Source organism: Rattus norvegicus, chromosome 6, assembly GCF_021556685.1.
Source record: "Rattus norvegicus strain SHRSP/BbbUtx chromosome 6, alternate assembly SHRSP_T2T, whole genome shotgun sequence".
Taxonomy (NCBI): domain Eukaryota; kingdom Metazoa; phylum Chordata; class Mammalia; order Rodentia; family Muridae; genus Rattus; species Rattus norvegicus.
The window spans coordinates 34,016,544-34,038,368 of record NC_141539.1 but is presented as its reverse complement, the minus strand read 5'-3'; the positions used below and the strand labels follow the sequence as shown (position 1 = coordinate 34,038,368).

The 21,825-nt window shown below is 41.2% G+C and overlaps 2 protein-coding genes across 11 annotated transcripts in view; one reads left to right on the top strand and one right to left on the bottom strand.

Annotated features, from left to right (window-relative positions):
• Positions 1-1,704: 1,704 nt before the first annotated feature.
• Pfn4 (profilin family, member 4) lies at positions 1,705-11,779 on the bottom strand. 3 transcript variants are annotated; one of them, XM_087554172.1, is made up of 5 exons: positions 11,622-11,779; positions 10,779-11,063; positions 6,464-6,601; positions 5,462-5,567; positions 2,169-2,316 (listed from the first exon to the last, which is right to left on the bottom strand). In XM_087554172.1, exons 2-5 carry the CDS (start codon positions 10,893-10,895, stop codon positions 2,288-2,290), a joined length of 390 nt encoding a protein of 129 aa, XP_087410298.1. In that variant the 5' UTR covers positions 10,896-11,063; positions 11,622-11,779; the 3' UTR covers positions 2,169-2,287. The 3 variants fall into 3 exon arrangements, with proteins under 3 accessions (NP_001009503.1, XP_087410298.1, XP_087410297.1); XM_087554171.1 differs by having other exon boundaries at positions 10,779-11,045; NM_001009503.2 differs by having other exon boundaries at positions 1,705-2,316; positions 10,779-11,778.
• A 58-nt stretch (positions 11,780-11,837) lies between these two features.
• The window catches only part of Fam228b (family with sequence similarity 228, member B), a 32,071-nt gene continuing 22,083 nt past the window's right edge, over positions 11,838-21,825 (top strand). For 2 of the 8 annotated variants that reach the window (XM_087551901.1, XM_087551898.1), the window contains exons 1-5: positions 11,838-11,900; positions 12,540-12,662; positions 17,225-17,293; positions 18,043-18,234; positions 18,767-18,847. In XM_087551901.1, the coding sequence (XP_087408027.1) occupies positions 12,564-12,662; positions 17,225-17,293; positions 18,043-18,234; positions 18,767-18,847 (441 nt within the window). In that variant the 5' untranslated portion in view covers positions 11,838-11,900; positions 12,540-12,563. Of the gene's footprint in view, positions 11,901-12,021; positions 12,456-12,529; positions 12,663-17,224; positions 17,294-18,042; positions 18,235-18,766; positions 18,848-21,825 lie in introns of those variants that run through there. The other 6 variants (XM_087551900.1, XM_087551896.1, XM_087551899.1 and 3 more) reach the window with 4 other exon arrangements.

The following is a 21,825-nucleotide window of genomic DNA, read 5'->3' as shown; positions in this document are numbered from 1 at the left end:
AGGAATTACAAATACCTTTATAATTCATGGACAGGCATGACACCCGAGGACTATGTGTCCTGAGGACATCATTATGAAGTTCTGCTTTTCTTTTGCCCTCACATCCCTCTTAATGTAAGAATTATATGGGAACTCAAAGGGGACTTCCGGTCCCTCACCGGACAGTATCACTGGCACTCACAATGGTGATGATGATGATGATGATGATGATGATGATGATGATGATGATTGGTGGTGGTGGTGGTGATGATGGTGGTGGTGGTGGTGATAATAGAAAATAAATTTGAGGGGTTGGGGATTTAGCTCAGTGGTAGAGCGCTTGCCTAGCAAGCTCAAGGCCCTGTGTTCGGTCCCCAACTCCGAAAAAAAAAAAAGAAAATAAATTTGAAAATGATATTTTCTTATGGCCTTATGGCCTGCGTTCCACTCCCATCACCCAGAAGAGAACTGACTCCCATGGCTGCCTTCCTACTTCGATGTACATGAATGGCCAGGGCCTATATTCTTGTCATCAAATATTTTTTTCTCAGAATAGAATATATTTGGGACTCAAAACACTCAATCTATCTTTCTGCCTGACAGTGTCAAAACTGCAAAGGGGTTAAGAGTGATTTTACTCTATCAAAGCTAGAAAGTTACACCAATTATCTTGAAAGATTTGGCACTAGATCTAGGAGACAAAATAATTTAAAAAGCTCCCACTTCCCCAACCCCTGAAGTCTAAGGGTACCTCCCCGGGTGCCAGAGCCTCTGTGTATACTCACTGTGTAACTGGGGTATCCGTCATAATGATTCACCCTCTGACTGAGTCCCAACTAGTCTGTGTGCATCTAGACATTTTGTTTACAAGACTCATATGTGGAATCAGGTTTCTTACATATTTAGAGAGCCATCACATGTCCCTTTGGGCCCATTTAAAGTACACGGTAGAGGGACCTGAGAACAATGTAGTCACCTAAATGGTCATTATCATTAAGAATCATGGCAATTCAATCTGGCCAAAGCAGAGTTAAATTTGTGCTTCCTAAGCCCTCTCTTGTCAAAGCACCAGACCACTGCCTTCCTAGAAGCAATGCTTAAAGGTGCTTTGAGGAAGGGTGCTGTGAGGAAGGGTGCTGTGAGGAAGGGTGCTGTGAGGAAGGGTGCTGTGAGGAAGGGTCACTGAGGGAAGGGTGCTGTGAGGAAGGGTCCTGTGAGGAAGGGTGCTGTGAAGAAGGGTCCTGTGAGGAAGGGTCACTGAGGAAGGGTGCACTGAGGGAGGGTGCACTGAGGAAGGGTGCACTGAGGAAGGGTGCACTGAGCAGCCTGCCTGGGTCTGCTGTCAGGGAAAGAGAGATGCTTCCCTTTCAGTGTCTATAGCAGAACAGAACCCTAATTATGAAGACAGGCTTTCTCTCTCTTATTTTCCTGATCATCATGTAGCAGGTGGTCAACAGACCTGCTCAGAAAGGTTTCTCGGTAGCCATTCTGCCTTACTAAGACTTGGACTCAGAAGCAGTGAGGGAGGTGAAGTCAGAAGCCTCCAGAGTTTGGGAAGGTCGTTATAGTGATGAAGAGTATCAGATTCCTGAGGTTAAGACAGAGAGTGCCCGTCCAGTACTGATTAGTAGTTCATTATCGGGTGTCTTTATAGTGCGTGCTTCCCCACAGTCCCACATGCCTGCTAAGAACAAGAGGGCCACCACACATGCACTGTGGTCTATGTTTTAATAAAGGGGCACTGAATCAGGAACTCCCCTTCTTTGACAGAAAGCACTTAGCAGGTTTTTTCTACAGGCATTACTTTAAACTTAAGGAGGCACGAGACTGACATGGCCTAGGTGCAGAGTGGTTCTGGGAACTCATGAGATGGCTCAGTGGGTTTACTTGCCACCAAGCCTTATGGCCTGAGTTCCACTCCCATCACCCAGAAGAAGAGAAGTGACTCCCATGGCTGCCCTCTAACTTCGACGTGCACGCGGTTCACACATGAATGGCCAGGGCCTATGTTCTTGGCATATCTGGCAAGATGTATGGGGACTTGGAGGTAAGACTCTCAGTGGACTTGCCCTATGAAAAACCATAAATGCACTCAGGTGTCATGTCTGTGACCAATGCTTAAAGAAAAGGAACAAGCTGGTTAGGTCCTTCCAGCCAGAGAGGATGATCTGAAATCAGAAAACCTGTTCCCTTAACTCAGTCTTTGTTTTAATCTTCCACACTATTTTCAACCACAAAATATTTTTCTTAAGGATCTATACATTTTTTTCTAAAACAACGAAGTCGTCTTCACTAGTTATCTGATGTCTTAGTTTCCTTTTTTTCTTAGATACTCTCCTGAAAGAAAACACAGCACGTTAATAATTTATGAGCAGTGGACTACCATTGCAATACAGTTCATTCATTTTCCAATGAACCATGTTAGGTGACTACGATGTGTTGGCTCCATGCTATGCAGTGACACTACACGGATAATGGGAGAGTTAAAACACAGGTCTGTGTCTACTAGGAGAGACAGACATAAGCATTCCTCAATTCTATTTCATAGTTGTACAGATATTGATCATCTCTAGAGAATGATGGTTCTCCATGTGGAGAATAAAGGTGCACATAGCTATCCCCAGAGTGGATGGGGAGGGCTGAAGGAACAGTAGAACCTACTGCCTGGTCCTTATGACTGGGTTATACCTACATTTAAACTTGGTCAATAGCACTCCATTAAAAACATGTTAATAAGAAAAAATCGAAAGCTGTGCTTCATTCATCAAAAATTCTACTTGTTTTCTTAAGCCAACTGCTGTATATTACTCCATTGGCCTTCCTCTGCTGCAGTCATGACACATGCAAATGGTGGGAGAGCAGGCAAGAGTCAGGAGACTTAGTCGGGTGTGGTGGCACACTCCTGTAAGGCCAGCACTTGGGAGTTAGAAGCAGAGACATCACATCAAGTTCAAGGCCAGTCTAATCTGCATAGTGTTCTCGGCCAGTCAGGGCTACATAGCAAGGCTAGCTTTGTTTCAAAAAGCAAAAACAAATACAAAAGACCTTTAAAAACTTAACTTATGATAAGAATTACTGCTAGGCAAATTCAGTAAAATGAATTATATATCTCTATTCATCTATGTTATAAATCTGGCAGTAGGGTCTTAGATGATGTTCTTATGAAAATAAAGAAAATACCCAACCATGAAATATCTGCTTCTTTCCATGTAGATGTCAAAACACAGAGCCTGATTCCTCCTTACATGTGGATTCAGTTAAGATCTTGGCAACTTTCCCATTAAGGAACTAGGACATTTAGTTGTCTAGATTGACTCATAGGATGTTTAATAATTTCATACTAATTTTTGAAAACTGAAGTCCTAGAATTAGCAGATAACATTATACCAATCCATCTGACCCCCCCCCCCAAGTTGTTGTTGAAAAGTAAGCCTGCCTGACTTGTATGAGGAAGTGAAGCGTTATTCACCCCTTAACCTCTTTTCTTTTTTTTCTTTTCTTTCTTTCTTTCTTTCTTTTTTTTTTTTTTGTTCTTTTTTTCAGAGCTGGGGACCGAACCCAGGGCCTTGCGCTTCCTAGGTAAGCGCTCTACCACTGAGCTAAATCCCCAACCCCACCCCTTAACTTCTTAAAGCTGTCACTGAGGCATGCTGTTAGAATCTTCTGTAATACAAACAATTTTGAGACAGGGTCTCACCCTATAACTCTGGCTGCCTTGAAACTAGCTATGTAGATCAGTCTGGCCTTGAACTCACTGGGATTTGCTCATCTCTCTTGCTGAGTGCTGGGAATAAAGGTGTATGCTAGTACACCCAGAGAATAAAAAATAAATTAACCACCATGATTCTTTGTTTCTCAAAATTTCTCTAATAGTCACATAATTTTTGATAGAAACAAACATAGTTGTTTGACACAGCGTGTGCCTGTCTTCCCAGAATTTAGTGGGCTAAAGCGGGAGGACTGCAGGCTTGAGCCCAGTCGCCCAGTCTGGAGTACATAGCAAAACCCATCCTAGAAAAAAAGGGAGGGAAGAGGGATATAAAAAGGGAGAGAGAGAGAGAGAGGAGTGATGAAGGAAGCATAGTTTTTTGAGATACAAGCAGTTGGGTGGCAGCTTGGCCCATCCCTTAGGATCCAAACCCTTCTAACATTCCAGGTACTTTCCTACAACAGTGGGCTCTAACTGGCAGTGTCAGTTGTATTATTCTTTGGAGTCTTTTGTAGCCATGGAAGAGGAAAAGGAAGCCATAGAATCTTCATTATAACCAAGTCGGAACTTTCTGGTCTTCTCAATGGAATGAGCCTTGAGTCTGAGCCCATAGGCTTATTGACCACAGCTCAATGGCCTGTCTTCCTACTTTCATTATGAATGCTTTAATGAGATACAGTAGCTCAAATTATAGGCCTCTGCTGGTTTCTACTCCTACTCTGCTGAAACTGGGCCTCTTTTCTGGTACTTAATTTCTCACAGATGCATTTGGGGTTAGCTCACTAGATTCTGTTAGGTAGAAGTCATCCACTTGTGTTCATCAAAATCAGGTGCTGTGTTAGGTACCAGATGGGAGGATGATTAAGAAGGCATGTTGCCTTCTTGGTTCATAATCCAGATTCACAGAGATCTCTAACAGGAATAGCAATGGCAGTGTGGATAAAATACAGCACAGTGGAAGTCAGGGTCTGACTTGGACTTTCCATGATGTGCTAACCAGATGTGAGGAGCATGGACAGAACAGGAATGTATATTTGGCAGGTATGATGACATTCACAGAGGCATGGGAGGTAGAGGGTATGTCTTATGCAGCTTTGGTCTGAGATGGGTACATGATTGGACACCATAGTTATTTGCTGCAAAAATGAATGAATGAATAAATGAATGAATGAATGAATAGCTACTTTTCTTGCTAGAAGCCCCTCCTATTTCAAATGACTGTTTTGAGCAATTCTGCTGTCATTAGAAACTCAAAATAGATGTAAAATAAAACATAAAATGATTTGCTACTTAATTTAGACAAATTTAAACCAGGGAAGGGGACACTAACAAGATGGCTGCTTCTCTACTAGCAGCTTCTTCCTACACAGCGGGTCCCTAACACATACTTATTCGCTTTTTAACTTGCTTCCTCTCTGCACGCCTGCCCATCTCTCTTGCATAGCTTACTGATGTGGGGGTAGGAGTAGGGATAAACTAGATAACACAAACCAGGGTCCTCAGAGGAAGTCAGGGAGACTTCACCATGATACCATGCCAGGGAAGGAAGCAGCTGCATTGCAAAGGGATAGATCAAAGCTGACTCACTTAGAAGCAGAGACAAGACAGACTCTCACAGTGCCCTGACCCGTGGCAGCTGCATTTTCCATGGCTCCCCAGTGCTCAGAACTTTCCGTGGTTATGTAGGCTACCTCTAGATTCCCCAGGAAAATCTTCCTTTCTCCTCAGGCTAGTTTGAGTAGGGTCTCAAAGCTTAATGTGAAGCAAACTTACCCAGCTTCTCTGTGGCTTCCACGCAGACACTAGGATACATGCCTGCAGTGTAGGTTGCCACCAGAAGATACATGTGGGTCTTCACCACCACCACACCAGTGTTCTCCTAGATAAAGAAGAAAACAGAGCACTCTGCCTGTGGTCCTGACTGCAAGATCAGCGGTTACCCCCAGACACTTAAAAAACAGCAAACAAAAACCCTACTTTTTGACTTCTTTGTATTCATGTATTTCTGTTTTAATCTCCCACTCCTTTTTAGAAATTTAGTACTGTTTTCTGAAAGAAAGCTTCAGTTTTTTTTGTGCTAACATCAGGTGTATTGTGAAGAAAAGTTTCTGGAAAGAACTGTACACTGACAGATTAGAACTCCACAGTCCATGCAGAGGTTGGAGTGTTATAGGTTCAGAACCCAATAACTATGTATTCTGGGCTGATTTAGGCCCCTAACAAGTATCCTTTGCCCACCTCTGTGTCTGATATAGCAGCCTGGTGTCTAACAGAGGCACACACTTTTGCAATGTGTTTAAACACTCCCACATGACCCCAGCTTTACAGTATGCCTCTCCGTGTCTGTCTTCCTTCTCTCACTGCCCTCGTCAGGGTTTTGGGACCCAAGCTAAGCAGGTTGTGGTCCATGAAGGTTCAGAAAGAGATAGTTCAGTTCACAGATTCCAGAATAAGTATTTACAACAGCCAACATACCTTGCTGAGAATGCTTTCTTTTTCTTTACCTAATTTCAGTGCAGGACATCAGATCCAGAGCTCTGCACATGCTAGGCAAGCTCTCTACCCTTGAGGTCCATCCTCATCCACTCTATTTTCAGATACGTCTTCCTGTCACTGGGTTGCTATCTAAATGACTCAAGGAAGTAATGATCTTATTCCGTTTTGCAGAGAGCATCAGGAGGGGTAAAGAATATTGAAGTAAAATTATTAAGTTTTTTTTTTTTTTTTTTTTTTTTTTTTTTTTTACCCATCTGTCTTCAAACCTTGGATACTTACCTTCTTAGCATAGAGAGAACAGTCATCTGCCCGGACACATTTGTAATCCTTTTCCCTGAAATACAACCCTTCCCTTCGGGTTAATAATGGGTTTTTGGCAAATCCATTCAAAAGTGTTCGAACATCACATGGCATTACCTGTAGAGGTTGAAATAGGCCAAGTCAGAAGAGCAGGACACTGGACATTTCCCCCCAAGGGCTGGGAATGGTTTTCACTTTTTCGTTTGTTTGCTTAGTGTTTGTTTTGTTGTTATGTTTTCGAGGCAGCGTTTTTTTCTGTGACGCCCTGGCTGTCCTGGAACTCACTCTGTAGAACAGGCTTGGTACAGGATATTTGAACCTGTTTCTAGTTGTGGTGTGACTCAGCCTTTAGCACGGACCTTTAATAGCTCTGGCTGGCAAAGCAATTCAGAGGTTGAGAGAAAAGCCAGATTGAATCAGTCAGCACGGAGAGGAGTTTGTGCCTGAACAGTTGAGTTTAGCCGGTCAGAGGTAAGAAAGAACAAGAGAGACTTATTCAGCAGAACGTCTGAGAGGCTGGGAACATTTCAGGCCTAGATTAGATTATAGGGAAGCTAGAAACTTCCAGGACTAGGCCCAGGTTAGCCAACGGAGGAAGTAAGCCTCCAAGACTTCAATCACAATGGGAGAATAAGTTACTTTTACACAGGCTGGCTTCAAACTCCCAGGAGATCCTCCTGCCTCTGCCTCCTGAGTGATTAAAGGTGCTTGCCACCACGGCCCAGCTTGGTTCGCATTTTGTGACGTGCCGCCATGACATGACTTGCATAAGACTGTGTTAGCCAACAGCCATACCTATCCTATCATGCATTCTCTACGGCTGCTCTTCCATGACGGTTACAGAATCACTGATGGTTATGGCTGTGTGGTCCAGAATCCTAAGGCACTGCTTATCAGAACAGTCCTTTTCATCGAAAAGTCATACCTTCAGGAAGAGGCTGTCAGAAAAGGATTCCAGTAGCAGCACATGGAACTACCTCGGGGACCCACAAGTGGGGTGGCATGAAACTGAAAAGTTATGTACAGCAGGGGAAACCTTCACTGAGCAAAGTGATGGACTAGGAAACAAAATAACCACCAGCCACACATGGGACAGTGATTGACACAGCAAAGGTACATAAAGAACTTCAAATCTCAGAACACCAACACCCCCAAATCACCCAGTCACCCAACCAACCATTCAACTGAGTAAGTGATTCCTGAGAGAGATACAGAAGATTTAGCTATCAGAGAGATGCAAGTTAAAAACTGCTTTGAGCCTGGCAGTGGTGCTTAATGTCTTTAATTTCAGCATTAAGGAGGCAGAGGCAGATGGATCTTTATGAGTTCGAGGCCAGCCTGGTTTATAAAGTGAGTCCTAGGACAGCTAGGAATACACAGAGAAACCATCTTGATACCACCCCCCTCCAACCCGGCCCCCCAAAACAAATCTGAAATGAGAACTCTGAGGGGCTAAAAAGATGGCTCAGTACTTGAAAGCACTTGTACTCTTCCAAAGGTCAGGAGTTGAGTTCCCACTGTCCATGTCAGGTGGTTCATTAACTGCCTAGGACTCCAGCTCCAGAGGTTTTGAAGCCCTTTATATACACACATACACATAAATGAAAATAATAGTTCTGGAGAGATGTCTCAGTGGTTAAGAATACTTGTTGCTCACGGGGGAGGATCTAGATTCAGTTCCCAGTACCTCTTTGTTGGCTTACAGTTCTAGGGGATACAAACCTTCTGAATTCTGAAGACACAAGGCAGGCATGTGGCACACATAGATAAGTATAGTTAAAACATTCATACACAAAATAGGAATTAGAAAAAAATCTCCTGCTTTGAGACCATCATATACCAGTCAGAATAAATATCAAGAAAACAACAACAAAAAAATGAGGGCAGGGGTGTAGCTAACAGACGGAGTATTTGTTTAGCATGCCAAAGCTCTGGGCTTGGTCCTCAGCACTGCATAAACCAGGTTCTCCATGAGTATAGTCTTAGCACTTGGGAGGTGGAGGTAGGAGGTATCTTGGATACCTAACAAGTTGCAGACTGTCCTCAAGTATATGAAAATATAAAATAAAAATAGAAAATAAAGCAGAAGACAAATGACAACAAGAGCTGGCAAGGCCATGAGTAAAGAGAGGAGGAACTCAATTCACTGCTGCCATGGAGGCAAACTTATGCGGTCACTATGGTAATCTGCACAGAAGTTCCCAAAGCTGCACCTAGAACTACTATGTGACCTAGCTATACCACTCTTGGGTACATATAACTGAAGGACTCTGAATCAACAAAACCAACCTGTTAGCAGAGGCAGGCACATGTAGGTGTTTACTGCTGTAGTTCCCACAACAGCTGGGAAATGGAACCTACCTAGACACCTGTCACTAGATCAATGGATAAAGAAACTGAGTACACATACACAATGCAATTTTATATAGCCATAAAGAAATTGAAGTGGCTGGAAATGGTGCAACATGCCTTTAATCCTAGCACTTGGGAAGTAGCGGCAGGCAGATCTCTGAGAGTTTGAGGCCAGCCTGGTCTACATAATGAGACCCTGTTTCAGGGGGAAAAAGAAAAGAAAAAGAAAGTCATGACATTTGTAGGAAAAAAATCATTGTGTTAAGGGTTAATAAACCAGACTTGGAAAGAAAATTACCACATTTTCTTTTATATATGAAACCTAGATTTAAAATTGTGTGGATGAGGCTGGAGAGATGGTTTTCAGCATGTAAGATCACTTGTTGCTTTTGCAGAGAGCCCAGGTTCAGTTCCCACTGCCCACCCACTGTCTAGTTCTAGAGATCTGAAGCCCTCTTTTGTCCTCTGTGGGCACTGCATGCACATGGTGCCTGAACGTACATGCAGACAAAATACCCATATACATCAAACAAATCTTTACAGTTATGTGTATGTATACATTTACTTACGGCAAACTATCATAAGAGGGGAGGAAGATCTCTTAAGGAAACAGGATAATGGAATGCACATAAGAAGACAGAGGGGGGTTGGGGATTTAGCTCAGTGGTAGAGCGTTTGCCTAGCAAGCGCAAGGCCCTGGGTTCGGTCCCCAACTCCGAAAAAAAGAAAAAGAAAAAAAAAAAAAAGAAGACAGAGGAATTAAGGGAGGAAGAGAACCAGCTGAAGCAGGAGCAGGTAAATAGAAGGGCCTTGGGGATGGGAATGAATCAAAACAAGGTATAATGTCATACAGCAGCAGGCTGCGCTTTACCCCAAGTTACTCTATATTTTGTAAAACAGTGGTTTTTCAGTGTGCCTTGCTCTGAGAGACTCCATTTTGAAGATGGAGGATGACTTCCCACTGGATGGACACATGAACAAGAGCAGGTCTATCCAGAACCACTCACTCAACACAGACTGAAAAATAACTTATTTCTGGGACTAGAGAGAATGCTGAAACAGTAGAGGCATATGGACATATTAAAATTATATCAGAAAAACCAGGTCCAAGAAATTACCATATATAACAGAGCAAAGAATGGGAGTGTCTCCCTCACCTGACTCCATAAAGAAGCAGAAGCCTGGGGCTGGGGATTTAGCTCAGTGGTAGAGCGCTTACCTAGGAAGCGCAAGGCCCTGGGTTCGGTCCCCAGCTCCGAAAAAAAGAACCAAAAAAAAAAAAAAAAAAAAAAAAGAAGCAGAAGCCTAGCACTGAGATGGTTTTGGTTCCTACTGACCTGGACCTCTCTCGTCTGTCTATCAATCTGTCTGGAACCATCTTGGCCCCTTTGTTCCTGGAGTTGGTTTCAACTCTGCAGCCTCACTCTCGAACTTGTGATCTGAAGGAGCCTAAGTCATCACTGCAGCTTCTCCAGATTCTTTCCTGAAGCTCTGGTTCTGATAATTTACTAGTAAATATAATCAAAATATCTACTGATATTTCTACTAACTGACCTGTTTTTCAGGACTTCTGAAAACTCTTGACCTCTGCTGTGGCTTCATAACACTTTATTGCCATTCTGTAATTGTGTATGTGTGTGTATGTGTGTGCGTGTGTGTGTGTGTGTGTGATCCAAGAATTGTTATTAGTAATTAAGATAGAGGAATAAAAGAGTCTGTGTTTACCCCACACAGGAAAGGAGGCATACGTATGAAACTGATGCCACAGAAACTATTGTACCTTGTGAATTTATCATTACTCAATAAATTCTGACATTGTTGGAACACGTTCGGATTTTTTACATAGCTTACAACACACACATGAAGATGACATATGAAAAAATCAACACTTTGTATGCTAACCTAAAAAATATTAAAAAAAAAAAAGCTTTCCCCCTCTTACACTAAATCCTGGTGATGTCACACACAGGGTCTTTTCTTGGAGTTTGATGAGGGCTGCACCGTCCACATGCTTCGTCCCCAGTAGGGTATCTAACAGTAAGTTTTGCAAGTGACTCATGCTTCCTCAGCTCTGAACAGGAAACAGTAGTTGAAGAGTCCACGAGTGAGAATTCAAGTGCTTCTGACGCTTCAGTTTTATTTTCAGTGTGTGTCCTTTAAAATGTTGGACGAGTGAAAATGGTGGTCCATCATCCAGTGTTCACCAATACTCAGAGGGAAAGAAAAACTATTATAGAAAAATCAGAATTCACAGAGTGGCTTATAGAGTTTGAAAAAAAAAATCAGAGCCTCAATATTTTTAGCTATTTAATAATGATTTATCTGAGATTTAAAAACAAAAAGTCCATGCCTATTACTTTGGGTACTCTAAGGACAGGAAGGTCACAAGTTCAAGGCCAGAGAGACCCTGTCTTAAAAAAAATAAAGATCTGAGAATAATTTTTGGCGGTAGAGCTGGGTATGTAAAATCCTCCACTCAGTTCTCAGCCCCGCAAAAATGAACAAACAAATAAATAAAAGTAAAATAAAGTAAAAACAAAAAAAAGCAACCAGTTATCCACAAAATTTCAAAACCACTTAAGGTGCACCAATGACTTAAAAAAGGTAATTTTTTCATTCCTCCTCCTTGGCCAGCATCAACGCTGTAGACAAGACACTGGTCAGCAAACCTGAGCTCTAAGACCGCCTTGGAAGCTCTTTGGAGCTACATTTCCTGCTCATGGGCTGCCATCTTGGACGGCCCTCATAGGGTCAACTGCCACAAACACTCGTTCACCGCAGGTACCTAGTAAGGCGAACGACTCTCCTGCCGCTCCCTTCTGAGAACTGATTGATGGGAGGCCGGTAGCCTAACTGAATCTAAAGTCGGGGAGGCCGGGAACTAAACACCGGGTACCAGGGCTACAGAGAAGGCGAGGCTCCGCCAGGGGCAGGCGAAGCACCGATCTGGAAAGCTGATTGGCTGTGACAGCTGCCTGTTAGCGCGAGACAGGTACACAGCCTCTTTCTCGATCTGCGGCCGGCCAGGGCTTGAGGGCCGCCCTCCTCCGTGCTGTTCTACGAGGTGTGCACGCGTTCTTGGCTTCCCCTGTAGCCGAGGGCCGCGTGGGGGCCGCGTCCAGGAGACAGAGTCCCGAACGTCCGCGCGTTCCAAAGCCACGGTCTCGAGCTGAGGCCAGCCGCGGGCTCACTGCGGTGCAGAGAGCCGAAGGGTCTGCCGGCCGCCAGAGGGGGCTGAAGGGCCTGTGGAAGCCCGCGCACGCGGTCTGTGTCAGAGGCCTGCGAATCAGGACTGGGTACTCCTGGTGAGCGGGCCTCGTGCCCTAGATGCATCTTGGGCGCAGACCCACAAGACCCCCTCTCCCTCACATGCAGGGCCTCGGGAGGGCTTTTGGATCTCTCGGAGCTTGAAGGCCTGGATTTTGTCCCAGCTTCCCTTCTTGCAAGAGTTCATTTGTCAGTAGCTTGAAACTCTGAACAGCCATGTCATATCAAACCTACACAACTGCTGGCAGCTAGAGTCCTAGTCAGGAGGGTTTCAAGAGAGGCCTGTTTGAAGCCAACTGGAAGGGAAACATGGATGGCCAGTTTTCGAAGACTCGTCCCATGCATTCCCAAGGTCATGTGTTGTTGACTATTAAACAGAAGAGACAATCATTGTGATTTTTAATTACAAAATAAATGATGTTTTAGCTTTCTTTAGGGACTCTGTGACTTGCTGTCCATAATGAAAAACAGGAACCCAGATGATACGGTAACTGACACGTTTCCCAAGCTCAAGAGCTCCAAAGAATGGTTGGAACCACAGTCGCTTTCTTTTATGGAGGTATAGTTGTATGGCTGCCGAGTTTCTTGTTTACAGAGGTCCTTGTACAAAGTTTCGGCGTCTTCTATTTTACCATATTGGATAGAGCCTATCCCCTTCGCTCTACTAACTTTGTTATTTAGCGACTTTGCTCTTTATTTAAGAGCTAGAAATAGGATCATAAACCATTGATTATAAATTTTAACAATATTAGCAAAGCTGTTCAAAACCTACTAAAACGAGTTTTATTCGGATATAATTAGTATGAAATAAATACATACACTTGAAAATCATGATTTGATAAATTTTAACATTTATATGCTCCTGAAGCCATTTTTATGCATCAAGATAACCAATATATTAAGTATTTCTATAGTTTTCTCATCGAGTTCTATTGGGGTACCCCCTCACAATTCCCTTATTTCCTGTAACCATTCTGTTGTCATGGTTTTGCTTATTTATATGCAATGAAAACTCAGGCATTCTTTTTTGTTTCGTTTTGTTTTTTGTTTGTTTTGATTTGTTTGTTTGAGACAGAGTTTCCTTGAGTAATCCTTGTAGTCCTGGAACCTAATCTGTAGACCAGGCTGGTCTGAAAATCAGAGATCTGCCTGCCTCTGCCTCCAGAGTGCTGGGATTAGAATCCTGTGCCACTATGCCTGGCTCCAATGTATTCTTTTATAATTTGGTTTCTTTCACTTAAAATTATTTTTTTGAAGTTCACCCATGCTGTTATATGTATCAATATATTCTAGTCTTGTTTTTTTCTTTTTAAACAACTGCTATTCTATTCAATGGTTCTATCCCAATCTGTCCATTGTATTGATGAACAATTTGGTTGTTTCCATTTTGTACCTATTACATTTGTGTCATTGTGTAGACATGTTTTCATTTTCCTTGGGTAACATTTAGTTGTGGAATGACTGGTTATACAGTAAATTAAGTTAACTTTTTATGGAGCTGCCAATTAATAATGAAGATTTTTTTTTTATTTTGTTTTCAATTGTTGGGCATTTTTTCAAGCCTTCTTTGCAATTTATATATCTCTTTGGTGATGTTTGTTCAAATATTTCTTTTTAAAATTAGGTTCTTTATTATTGAGATTTTAATATTGAGATATAATTCATAAACCATACCAATCGCTTCTTTAAAGTCTATGATTCATTAGCCTTTTCAGCCTGTTCATAAGGATATATAATTTCTACCACTTTCTTAATTCTATTGTGTTTTCATCGTTCCTGAAAAGCAACTATATTCATTGACAGTCACTCTTCTTTCTTTGCCTCCTAGTTATTGGTAACAGTAATCTATTTCTAACTCTGTGGATTCGCATATTCTGGGCATTTATATGGATGAGTCATATGTAATATATGACCCTTTGTGACTGGCTTCTTTCACGTGGAATAATACTTTCAAGTTTCATCCATGTTTTACCATGTATTACTTCCTGGTCTTCTAAATTATACATTACATGTGCACAGGTGTTTGTGCAGGCCAGAAGGAGGTGTTAGGTTCCCTGGAGCTGGGGTGCTTTTAAGCTACCTGATGTGTATGCTGGGAACTGAACTTCCTCCTGGAAGAGCAGCAGGCACCCGTCTAGTCCCTGCTCCATCCTGTTTATGATGAAATCCTGCACAGTGCTTGGCTACCACATGCTATTTCATCAGTGGCTTCACGTTTGGATTGTCTCCTAGTGTCTTGTTATGAACATTGTTCCCAGGAACATTTGTGTTTAACTTTCTGTTTGAACATGTTTCCAGTAAGTTCTCTCGTAACATAGGCTTGGACTCGCTGGGTCAAATACATAACTTTTTGGGAAACCAGCAAAGACATTCCCCACAGCAACTACCATTTCATTATATATTCCCAGCAATATATGATGGACCTAATTTCTCCACTACTTGGAATTTATTGAATTTCTTGTATCTGTTGGCTTACAGTTTCCAAAATGCCCTTCCTCTCTCAGGTATTATTTCCTTCCCTCCCTTAGCACCCTCACTTTTGTCTCTCTGAAAATGTCTCTGTGTGTCTCTGATGTCCTCAAATTCTAGGCCCCCTGCCTTAGCCTTCTTGGGGCATGTGCTTGGTTTTCAGGCACATGTCACTAAGCCTGGGTCTGAAGTGAATTATTCCTCATGCTATTCTTTCACATCTACTGATTCTTGTTTATGTCATCTCCAAACTTCTGATAAACTCACTGAAATTTGTTTCTTTTTAAGACTTAAGAACTGAATTTTCCCACTGGTTCTTTTCTTGCTTCTGTTTGTTTGCTGGGTCTGTCCATTCATTGTTAGCATATTTTGGCTAGGACCTTTTTCCTTTGGCTAGGACCTCACTGTATTCCATAGCCTGGTCCTCAATTCTTTGTTTTCCTGTAGCAGCCTTCTGAGTACCTGGAATAACTGGAATTAGGGCTTGTGTATGAGGCTGTACTCCCAAAGTCTTTATCTTTTGGTTACAATACATGGACCATCCCAGATTCTGCTGATTTTTTCCCTCAAGTATGAATTTACCTTTTCCTCTATGTCTAGTGATTTTAGATTCAATTTTAGACATTATGAATGATGCAGTATAGAGGACCTGGCTTCTTTTATGTCATATAAAATATTGAATTTACCAGGTAGTTGACTTTGCTGAGTTCAGGCTCTAAAGTTTGTCTGTCAGTTAGCAGCAGGTGAAACTACTTTTCTTAAGTTTTGGTTGGATTGCATAAAGCCCTGTCCACAGACAGTTCAAGTACTTCAGTGGGAGAGCATTTGCTTAGCATAAATAAGACTTAATCTCCACTACTGTTAGGGAAAAAAGTTTTCCATACTTGCCATGAACTTTGCTTTCTAATTCCTCAACCAGTGAGATATCATGTGTGTGAGTTTTAGCTTCTTACATTAGCTCTGGTTGAAACTAGTCTGGAGATGGAGCCTTTCAGTCATTTTCTATTTTCAGATTGCTGAATATATATGTGTACACACACACATACATATATGTATACATATACACATACACATTATTACTATTTTGGTCTGGAGCTAGAACAGTAATCAACTACCAGTCTTACTTGAGGACAGCAGTCTTGTCAAAATCAGCAACTCTCTGTGCAAAAGAAGGAAAGAAAATACATTGTGAAGTCAAGGGCAGTGGTTCACACCTGTAATCCTTGCACTTAGGAGATGCGGCAGGAGGATCACAAGTCTGAGACTCCTGAGCAAGTCTTAGGACATGTTAGAATACATAGCCAGATCCCGTTCTCTCAAAAATACTGACACACATTTGAGTTTGAATCGTGGTCCAGTGGGTGTTGGGGTCACTTCTTTAATCCCAGCTCTCAGGAGGCAAAGGCAGGTGGATCTCTGTGAGTTTGAGGACAGCCTTCGGTACACAGTGAGTTCCAGGCAGGGTTATATATTGAGATCCTGTCTCAAAATCAAACAACAAAACTCCATTAGACCCACACAAAAATACATACATTTACTAGGTGATTATAAGGTCTTCATGAATGATAAATGTGTTTATTCATTTATTATATTTATGTCCCTACTGCCTTTGAGAAAAAAAATGTTTCAGTCTACTAAGCAACTGGTCAATTGTTATGGAAAATTAGTTACAGGAACATAATAAGATGGACTGGGTTGGGGGCTGGGGATTTAGCTCAGTGGTAGAGCGCTTACCTAGGAAGCGCAAGGCCCTGGGTTCGGTCCCCAGCAGCGAAAAAAAGAACCAAAAAAAAAAAAAAAAAAAAAAAAAAAAAGATGGACTGGGTTGGTGGCACAGGTCTGTACTCCCAGCACTTGGGAGACTAAGACAAGGAATGGATTGACACTAGTTTGAGGTCAGCTGGGCTAATTATCAAGTCCTGGCCAGCCTGGGCTACATTATAAGATCCTGGCTCAAAACAATGTAAGAAGACTTTGTATTTCAATACACTGTTCTTAAATTTTATAAAGATCTAGCAATATTTTTTATAATACTTTCACATTTCATATAATTTTGCAGATAAAAATTAATTCATGGTTTATTTTATCCATAATCCTTACATTTCAGCTCTTAAAAAGTAATTTCAAAACCAAATTAACAGGCAAATTTAGCATCAAAAAGTAAGAAGGGGAGCATGAAATGGAATGCACTCACCATCCTAAGACCTTGTGCTGTTATATCTCGGTGTTTTTTCTAGGTATAGCTTTGCCTAAGGTGGTAATAAGCTGGCATAGCCTTATATTAAATGTGCATCTAGATTAGTCTGTTTCTTTGATTAAGATGCCTGTGCATACCTGTCCTAGCCCAGGAAGGTGAAAACATTTCATCAGGTATGGGGAAAGGCAGTTCTAACTATGACATGGCTCTGGGAAAGTCATTTGACTGTTCTTGGACTGAAAATATCTGTGAGATGAATTATTTCTGACCTTTGAATGAGCTGTAACCAAAAGTGGAAAGATCAAAGTAGTATTTGAAAAAGTGCTTAGTGATACAGAAAATTGGATTTACAGAGAATACTTCAGCGATATGCCTGTCACATAAAGATATAATATGCACAGATAATGCTAATGATCTTTCAAGATTTGACTTTTGGACTAATTCTTTTCTTGTAGGCTTTAGCTAAAGAAGATACTGATGCAGCTGTACAATCAATTTTATATAGAGAAAATTACATAATGAAGGTAAGAATTGGCTACAAAATGCATCTTAGCTATTTTTGCTGTTTTCAATGTAGTATTTACTAAAGAAATTTGAGTAAAGTTCAAAGTTCTAGATAATATAGAAAACAGAACTAAAAGCATTCGTTAGCAGCTGGGATTAAGTGGAGGGCATCTCTGAGGGTTGCTAGTGATTGCCAGTCTCCTGTGGGGACACCCTTCAGCACTTCACAGGCAGGCAGAACTGCACACATACATACATGCACATCACACATGCACGCACATAAAATAATTTTTCCAGGATAACTTCACTTGCAGTGTATACTTTATTGCTTATTTTATCTCTCTTCCCAATATATGGTATATTTAATTTATTGCATTTAAATAAAACTTTTATTTTTTTATGATTATAGATGTGTATATATGTATTATGTGTTTGTGCAGACACACATGCCACAGCACACATGTGGAAGTCAGAGGACAACTTTGTAGAATTTGTTCTCTTCTTCACCTTTCATGGGTTCTGGGGTTCACATTCAGGTTGCCAGGATTGAGTGACAAGTGTCCTTACCTGCTGAAGCCCTGATATTTGATTGCCAGGAAGGGTGAGCATGTTGCCTTCATTGTCCATGTGCCAAATGGTGAAGGTTAAAGGGTTGAATGAACGGGCAATCCTTGGGAATCATTTAGGCTTATAAAGTTTGAATCTTACACAACTTTAGGATATAAAAGCTTCAGGAAGATATGTTTGTCTTTCTGTTACTGTTTACCAGGAACTAGATAAGTATTTACATCATTATGACTTCTTAAACACAAGAAGAAAAGAGATGTTGTATAAAAAATGGGTTGAACGTGTGGCAGATCCTCTCCAGAAGAAAATTATAGAAAAAGTTGGTTCACATAAGAACATTAAAAAGAGGAGACGTCAAGAATTGGACAATTTTTTGAAACATTCAAATAAGAAGGTACTAAGAGATCATTTTATACTTTTTATACTGGCTTAAAAGTCAAGGTTATCTTTGTTCACTTCCTCTTTAGTTATCCAAATAGTCTGCCTCTTTCTCTTCTATTTATATGCGATCTATACTCTGATGTAGATAGTTTATTCTTTTTTTTTTTAGTTTATTCTTTTAAAAATTAAATTGTATGTATTTATTCATGTACCTCCATGCGTGCGTGCATATGTTCATGAGCTCGCAAGGAAGTAAGAGTCTCTTTCTGTTGTGTTAGTTTTGGGATTGAACTGAGTTCTTCAGTGTGGTGGTGAAGGACTTTGCCCACTGAGCCATCTTCTTCATGAAGGGATGATAGTGGTGCTGTTTGGTATTTGTACCTAGGTCTGGAGCAGTGAGGGACAGGGGCTGGAGCTCAATGACCCAGCTTTGTCCCTGATAACTGAGGGGCAACAGGTTCAAACTGGTTAACTTCTGAGTTCTGATATCCTCAGTATTAATTGTGTACCTCTTTCTTATGTGTGGCTTTATTTCCTCTTCGTAGGGAAATGCATTTATAGAGCATTATGATCCAAAAGAATATGACCCTTTTTATATGAGCAAAGAGGACCCCAATTTTCTGAAGGTAGGCAGGTTTCTTTTTTCTTACTTTCTATTAATCATTCCATTTGTTTACATCTCAAATGATATCCCACTTCCCAGTTACCCCTCCACCAGCCCCCCATCCCACATCTGCCCTCCCCCCTCCCCTTTGCCTGTATGCGAGTGCTCCCCAACCCTCCCGCACTCTCCAGCATCCCCCTATGCTGGGGCATCAAGCCTCCCTGGGACCAAGGGCCTCCCATTGCTGTTGGGCAAAGGTAGGCAGGTTTCTTAACTGTGACAGTATGTGTCTGGTTATTCTGAGCAGCCTTAACATATGCACTGCCTTGTAGTGACTTACGAAAGTTTAGTAGCATTGTGAGAGTGCTTTCCTATCTTCATATATTACAGAGGAACAAATAACTCAAAAGCCAAAATGAGTTAGTCTCCAGAAAATAGGAAAATTCTGTGTAATAACTGAATAATAGCAAACGTTTAAACATTCTCAAAAACTTTAAACCTTGTTACAACAGTAATGCATTCTTTTGTTTATTTGTGTTTTGAGAGAGGGTCACTCTATGTAGTGTTGGCTGTCCTGGAACTCATTATGTAGACTAGGCTGGCCTCATAGAGGTCCACCAGCCTCTGACTCCCTCGTGTTTGGATTAAAAGCATGTACTACTACATTCTTATAACAAATGAGAAAACTGATTTTAAAAAAAATACTAAAATTTGTATTACCCTAAACTAATTCATTGTATTTTTATAAACCTTTCTGGGTTTGTTTGTTTGTTTATTTATTCGATGTTAACCAAATGTTTGCTTTTCTTTCTGTATATTAAGCATATGTTAGGGGTATAGCACTGAGCTATACCCCTAGCCCTACGGTTTCTTAAATTCATCTCTACTGCTGCTGGGTAAGGTAATTCAAGATGAGGCAGTACAGCACAGATAGGTCATTTGTGAAAGTCATCCATCTGTGAATAGCAGAGCTTACATGAGTCTCTAGTCATTTACCACACCTTGCTATGCTCTTATAAATGTAAGTATTGCTCTTACAAATGATTTTATGATACTTATCTCTGTAGCTAGGTTTTATTTTTCCTTCATGCAAGTTTCTAGAAGTAGAATTAAGTTCATATTACCAAACTGTCTACACGATAGGGTATATATACTGAAACTATTGTCCATTTTTTATATTTTACTAATAGTGGATATTATAAAAAAAGAAACCTCCCAATGAAACTATCTTGGGTCATAAGACACTTTTAATCTTCTGGTATTTTTACAATGTCCCCCCCCCCCCCCGTTTTCCTCTGAATTTGTGTGTGTGTGTGTGTGTGTGTGTGTGTGTGTATGTGTGTGTGTGTTTGTGCTATAAACTCTATTTAAATAGGTGAAAATTAGAGTTTAGAGTCTTAAACATATCAACTAGTAACTAACATAAAGGTGGGACTGTGATTTGAAAATGGAGTTGTTGATACTCTACTAGTCCATTTTGCCTGATATAACAAAATACTTTGGACTAGATAATTTATAAACAAAAACAGTTATTGCCCATAATTCTGAGTGCTGCTGTGGTAGCTTAGACAAGAGTGGACTCCACAGACATGTATTTGAGTACTTGGTCCTCAGTTGGTGGAACTGTTTGGGAAGGATTAGGAGGCGTGGCCTTGTTGGAGGAGGTGTGTCACTGGCTCATATGTTTCAGTACTTGGTCTCTAGCTGGTGGAACTGTTTGGGAAGGATTAGGAGGTGTGGCCGTGTTGGAGGAGATGTGTCACTGGGTGGGCTGGAAGTTTCAAAAAAAAAATTCAGTACTGTTCTCAGTGTGCTCTCTGCTTTGTGGCTGTGGATTAAGATGTGAGCTCTCAGTGGCTGCTCTCACCACGTACCTCTGTGCCTTTAATCTGCCATCATAAAGTCTTAACCCTCTGGAACTGTATGCCTAGTTAAATTCTTTTGTAACTTGCTTTGGTCATGGGGTTTAACACATCAATAGAAAAGTAACCAAGAAAGCAAAGAAGTTGAGGACATCAACACACTCAGTGTCTCATGGAGACCAGTGTTTAAGGATGGCAATTTCTTTATGTCTTTAAGTGGTGTAAGAACAAACGAACCCTCTTTCAGGAGGGTTCCACCCATTTGACCTAATCATGTCCTGAGAGTCCTCCTCTTTCTGATGTTGCATTGGTGGTTAGTCATCAACATGTAAATTAAGGGAGGGACACAGACATTCACACTCTCGTTTAAACTGAATTCCACGTTTCCTTTGTAAAGTAATCTGAATCCTTGGGATTTTAGCAGCTGTTCTTAGATTGAGCTCTGTGGATACGGGGACCAGCTGTTTCCATGAGTGCTAAGTGTTTGCCTTTCCATTGTGATGAATGTGTACTCATGGGATCCAAAGCCATGGCAGGAAACTGTTCCCACACAAGATGTGTCGCATTACCAAATTCAGCTTATAAGAAGTATGTTGTCATAGGTAGTAAACATGAATGTCGTTTCACTTAACATCCTTGGAAGGGCAGCTAAATTTTTCATATGTGCAAATTACAGTTTTGTTTCTTTTTTTTACATTTTGAAGCAACTGTAGTATATGGTCAGCTGAATCGTTACTCTCTTGCATTTAAAAATAGACAAAAGTAGGTATTATAGTTTGTCATGTTATTTGGAAATCCTTAATGAAGTGGCTAATTGGAGTTCATTAACATGCATTAGCTCACACACTTATCACTTTCTGAAGGTTATGTTATTATTATTGTGTGTATATGGGTAGGTCTGACACGCATATATCATGGTGTGTGGGGAGCTAAGAGGACAAGTTTGGCAATGAATTTTCTCCTTCCATGGGAGGACTCTAGGGAGCAGACTCAGGACCATCAGTTTTGTGTGGCAAGCAGTATTACTCCTGAGCTGTTTTGCTGGCCTCACCACTGTTTAAAGGGAACACTTAAAATCCACTTTCAGCAATTTTAAATAATATAGACCATTAATATTAACTGTACTCACCATATTTCA

Bases quoted from the DNA above. Each gene is read 5' to 3' on its own strand.
- Pfn4 (XM_087554172.1), bottom strand. From the start codon at position 10,895: ATGAGTCACTTGCAAAACTTACTGTTAGATACCCTACTGGGGACGAAG. The intron at 6,602-10,778 runs GTAAGAGGGGGA...CAACCTCTACAG, and splicing joins TGACATCACCAGGATTTAGT to GTAATGCCATGTGATGTTCG. The intron at 2,317-5,461 runs GTAAGTTTGCTT...GTTTTCTTTCAG, and splicing joins GGAAGCCACAGAGAAGCTGG to GAGAGTATCTAAGAAAAAAA.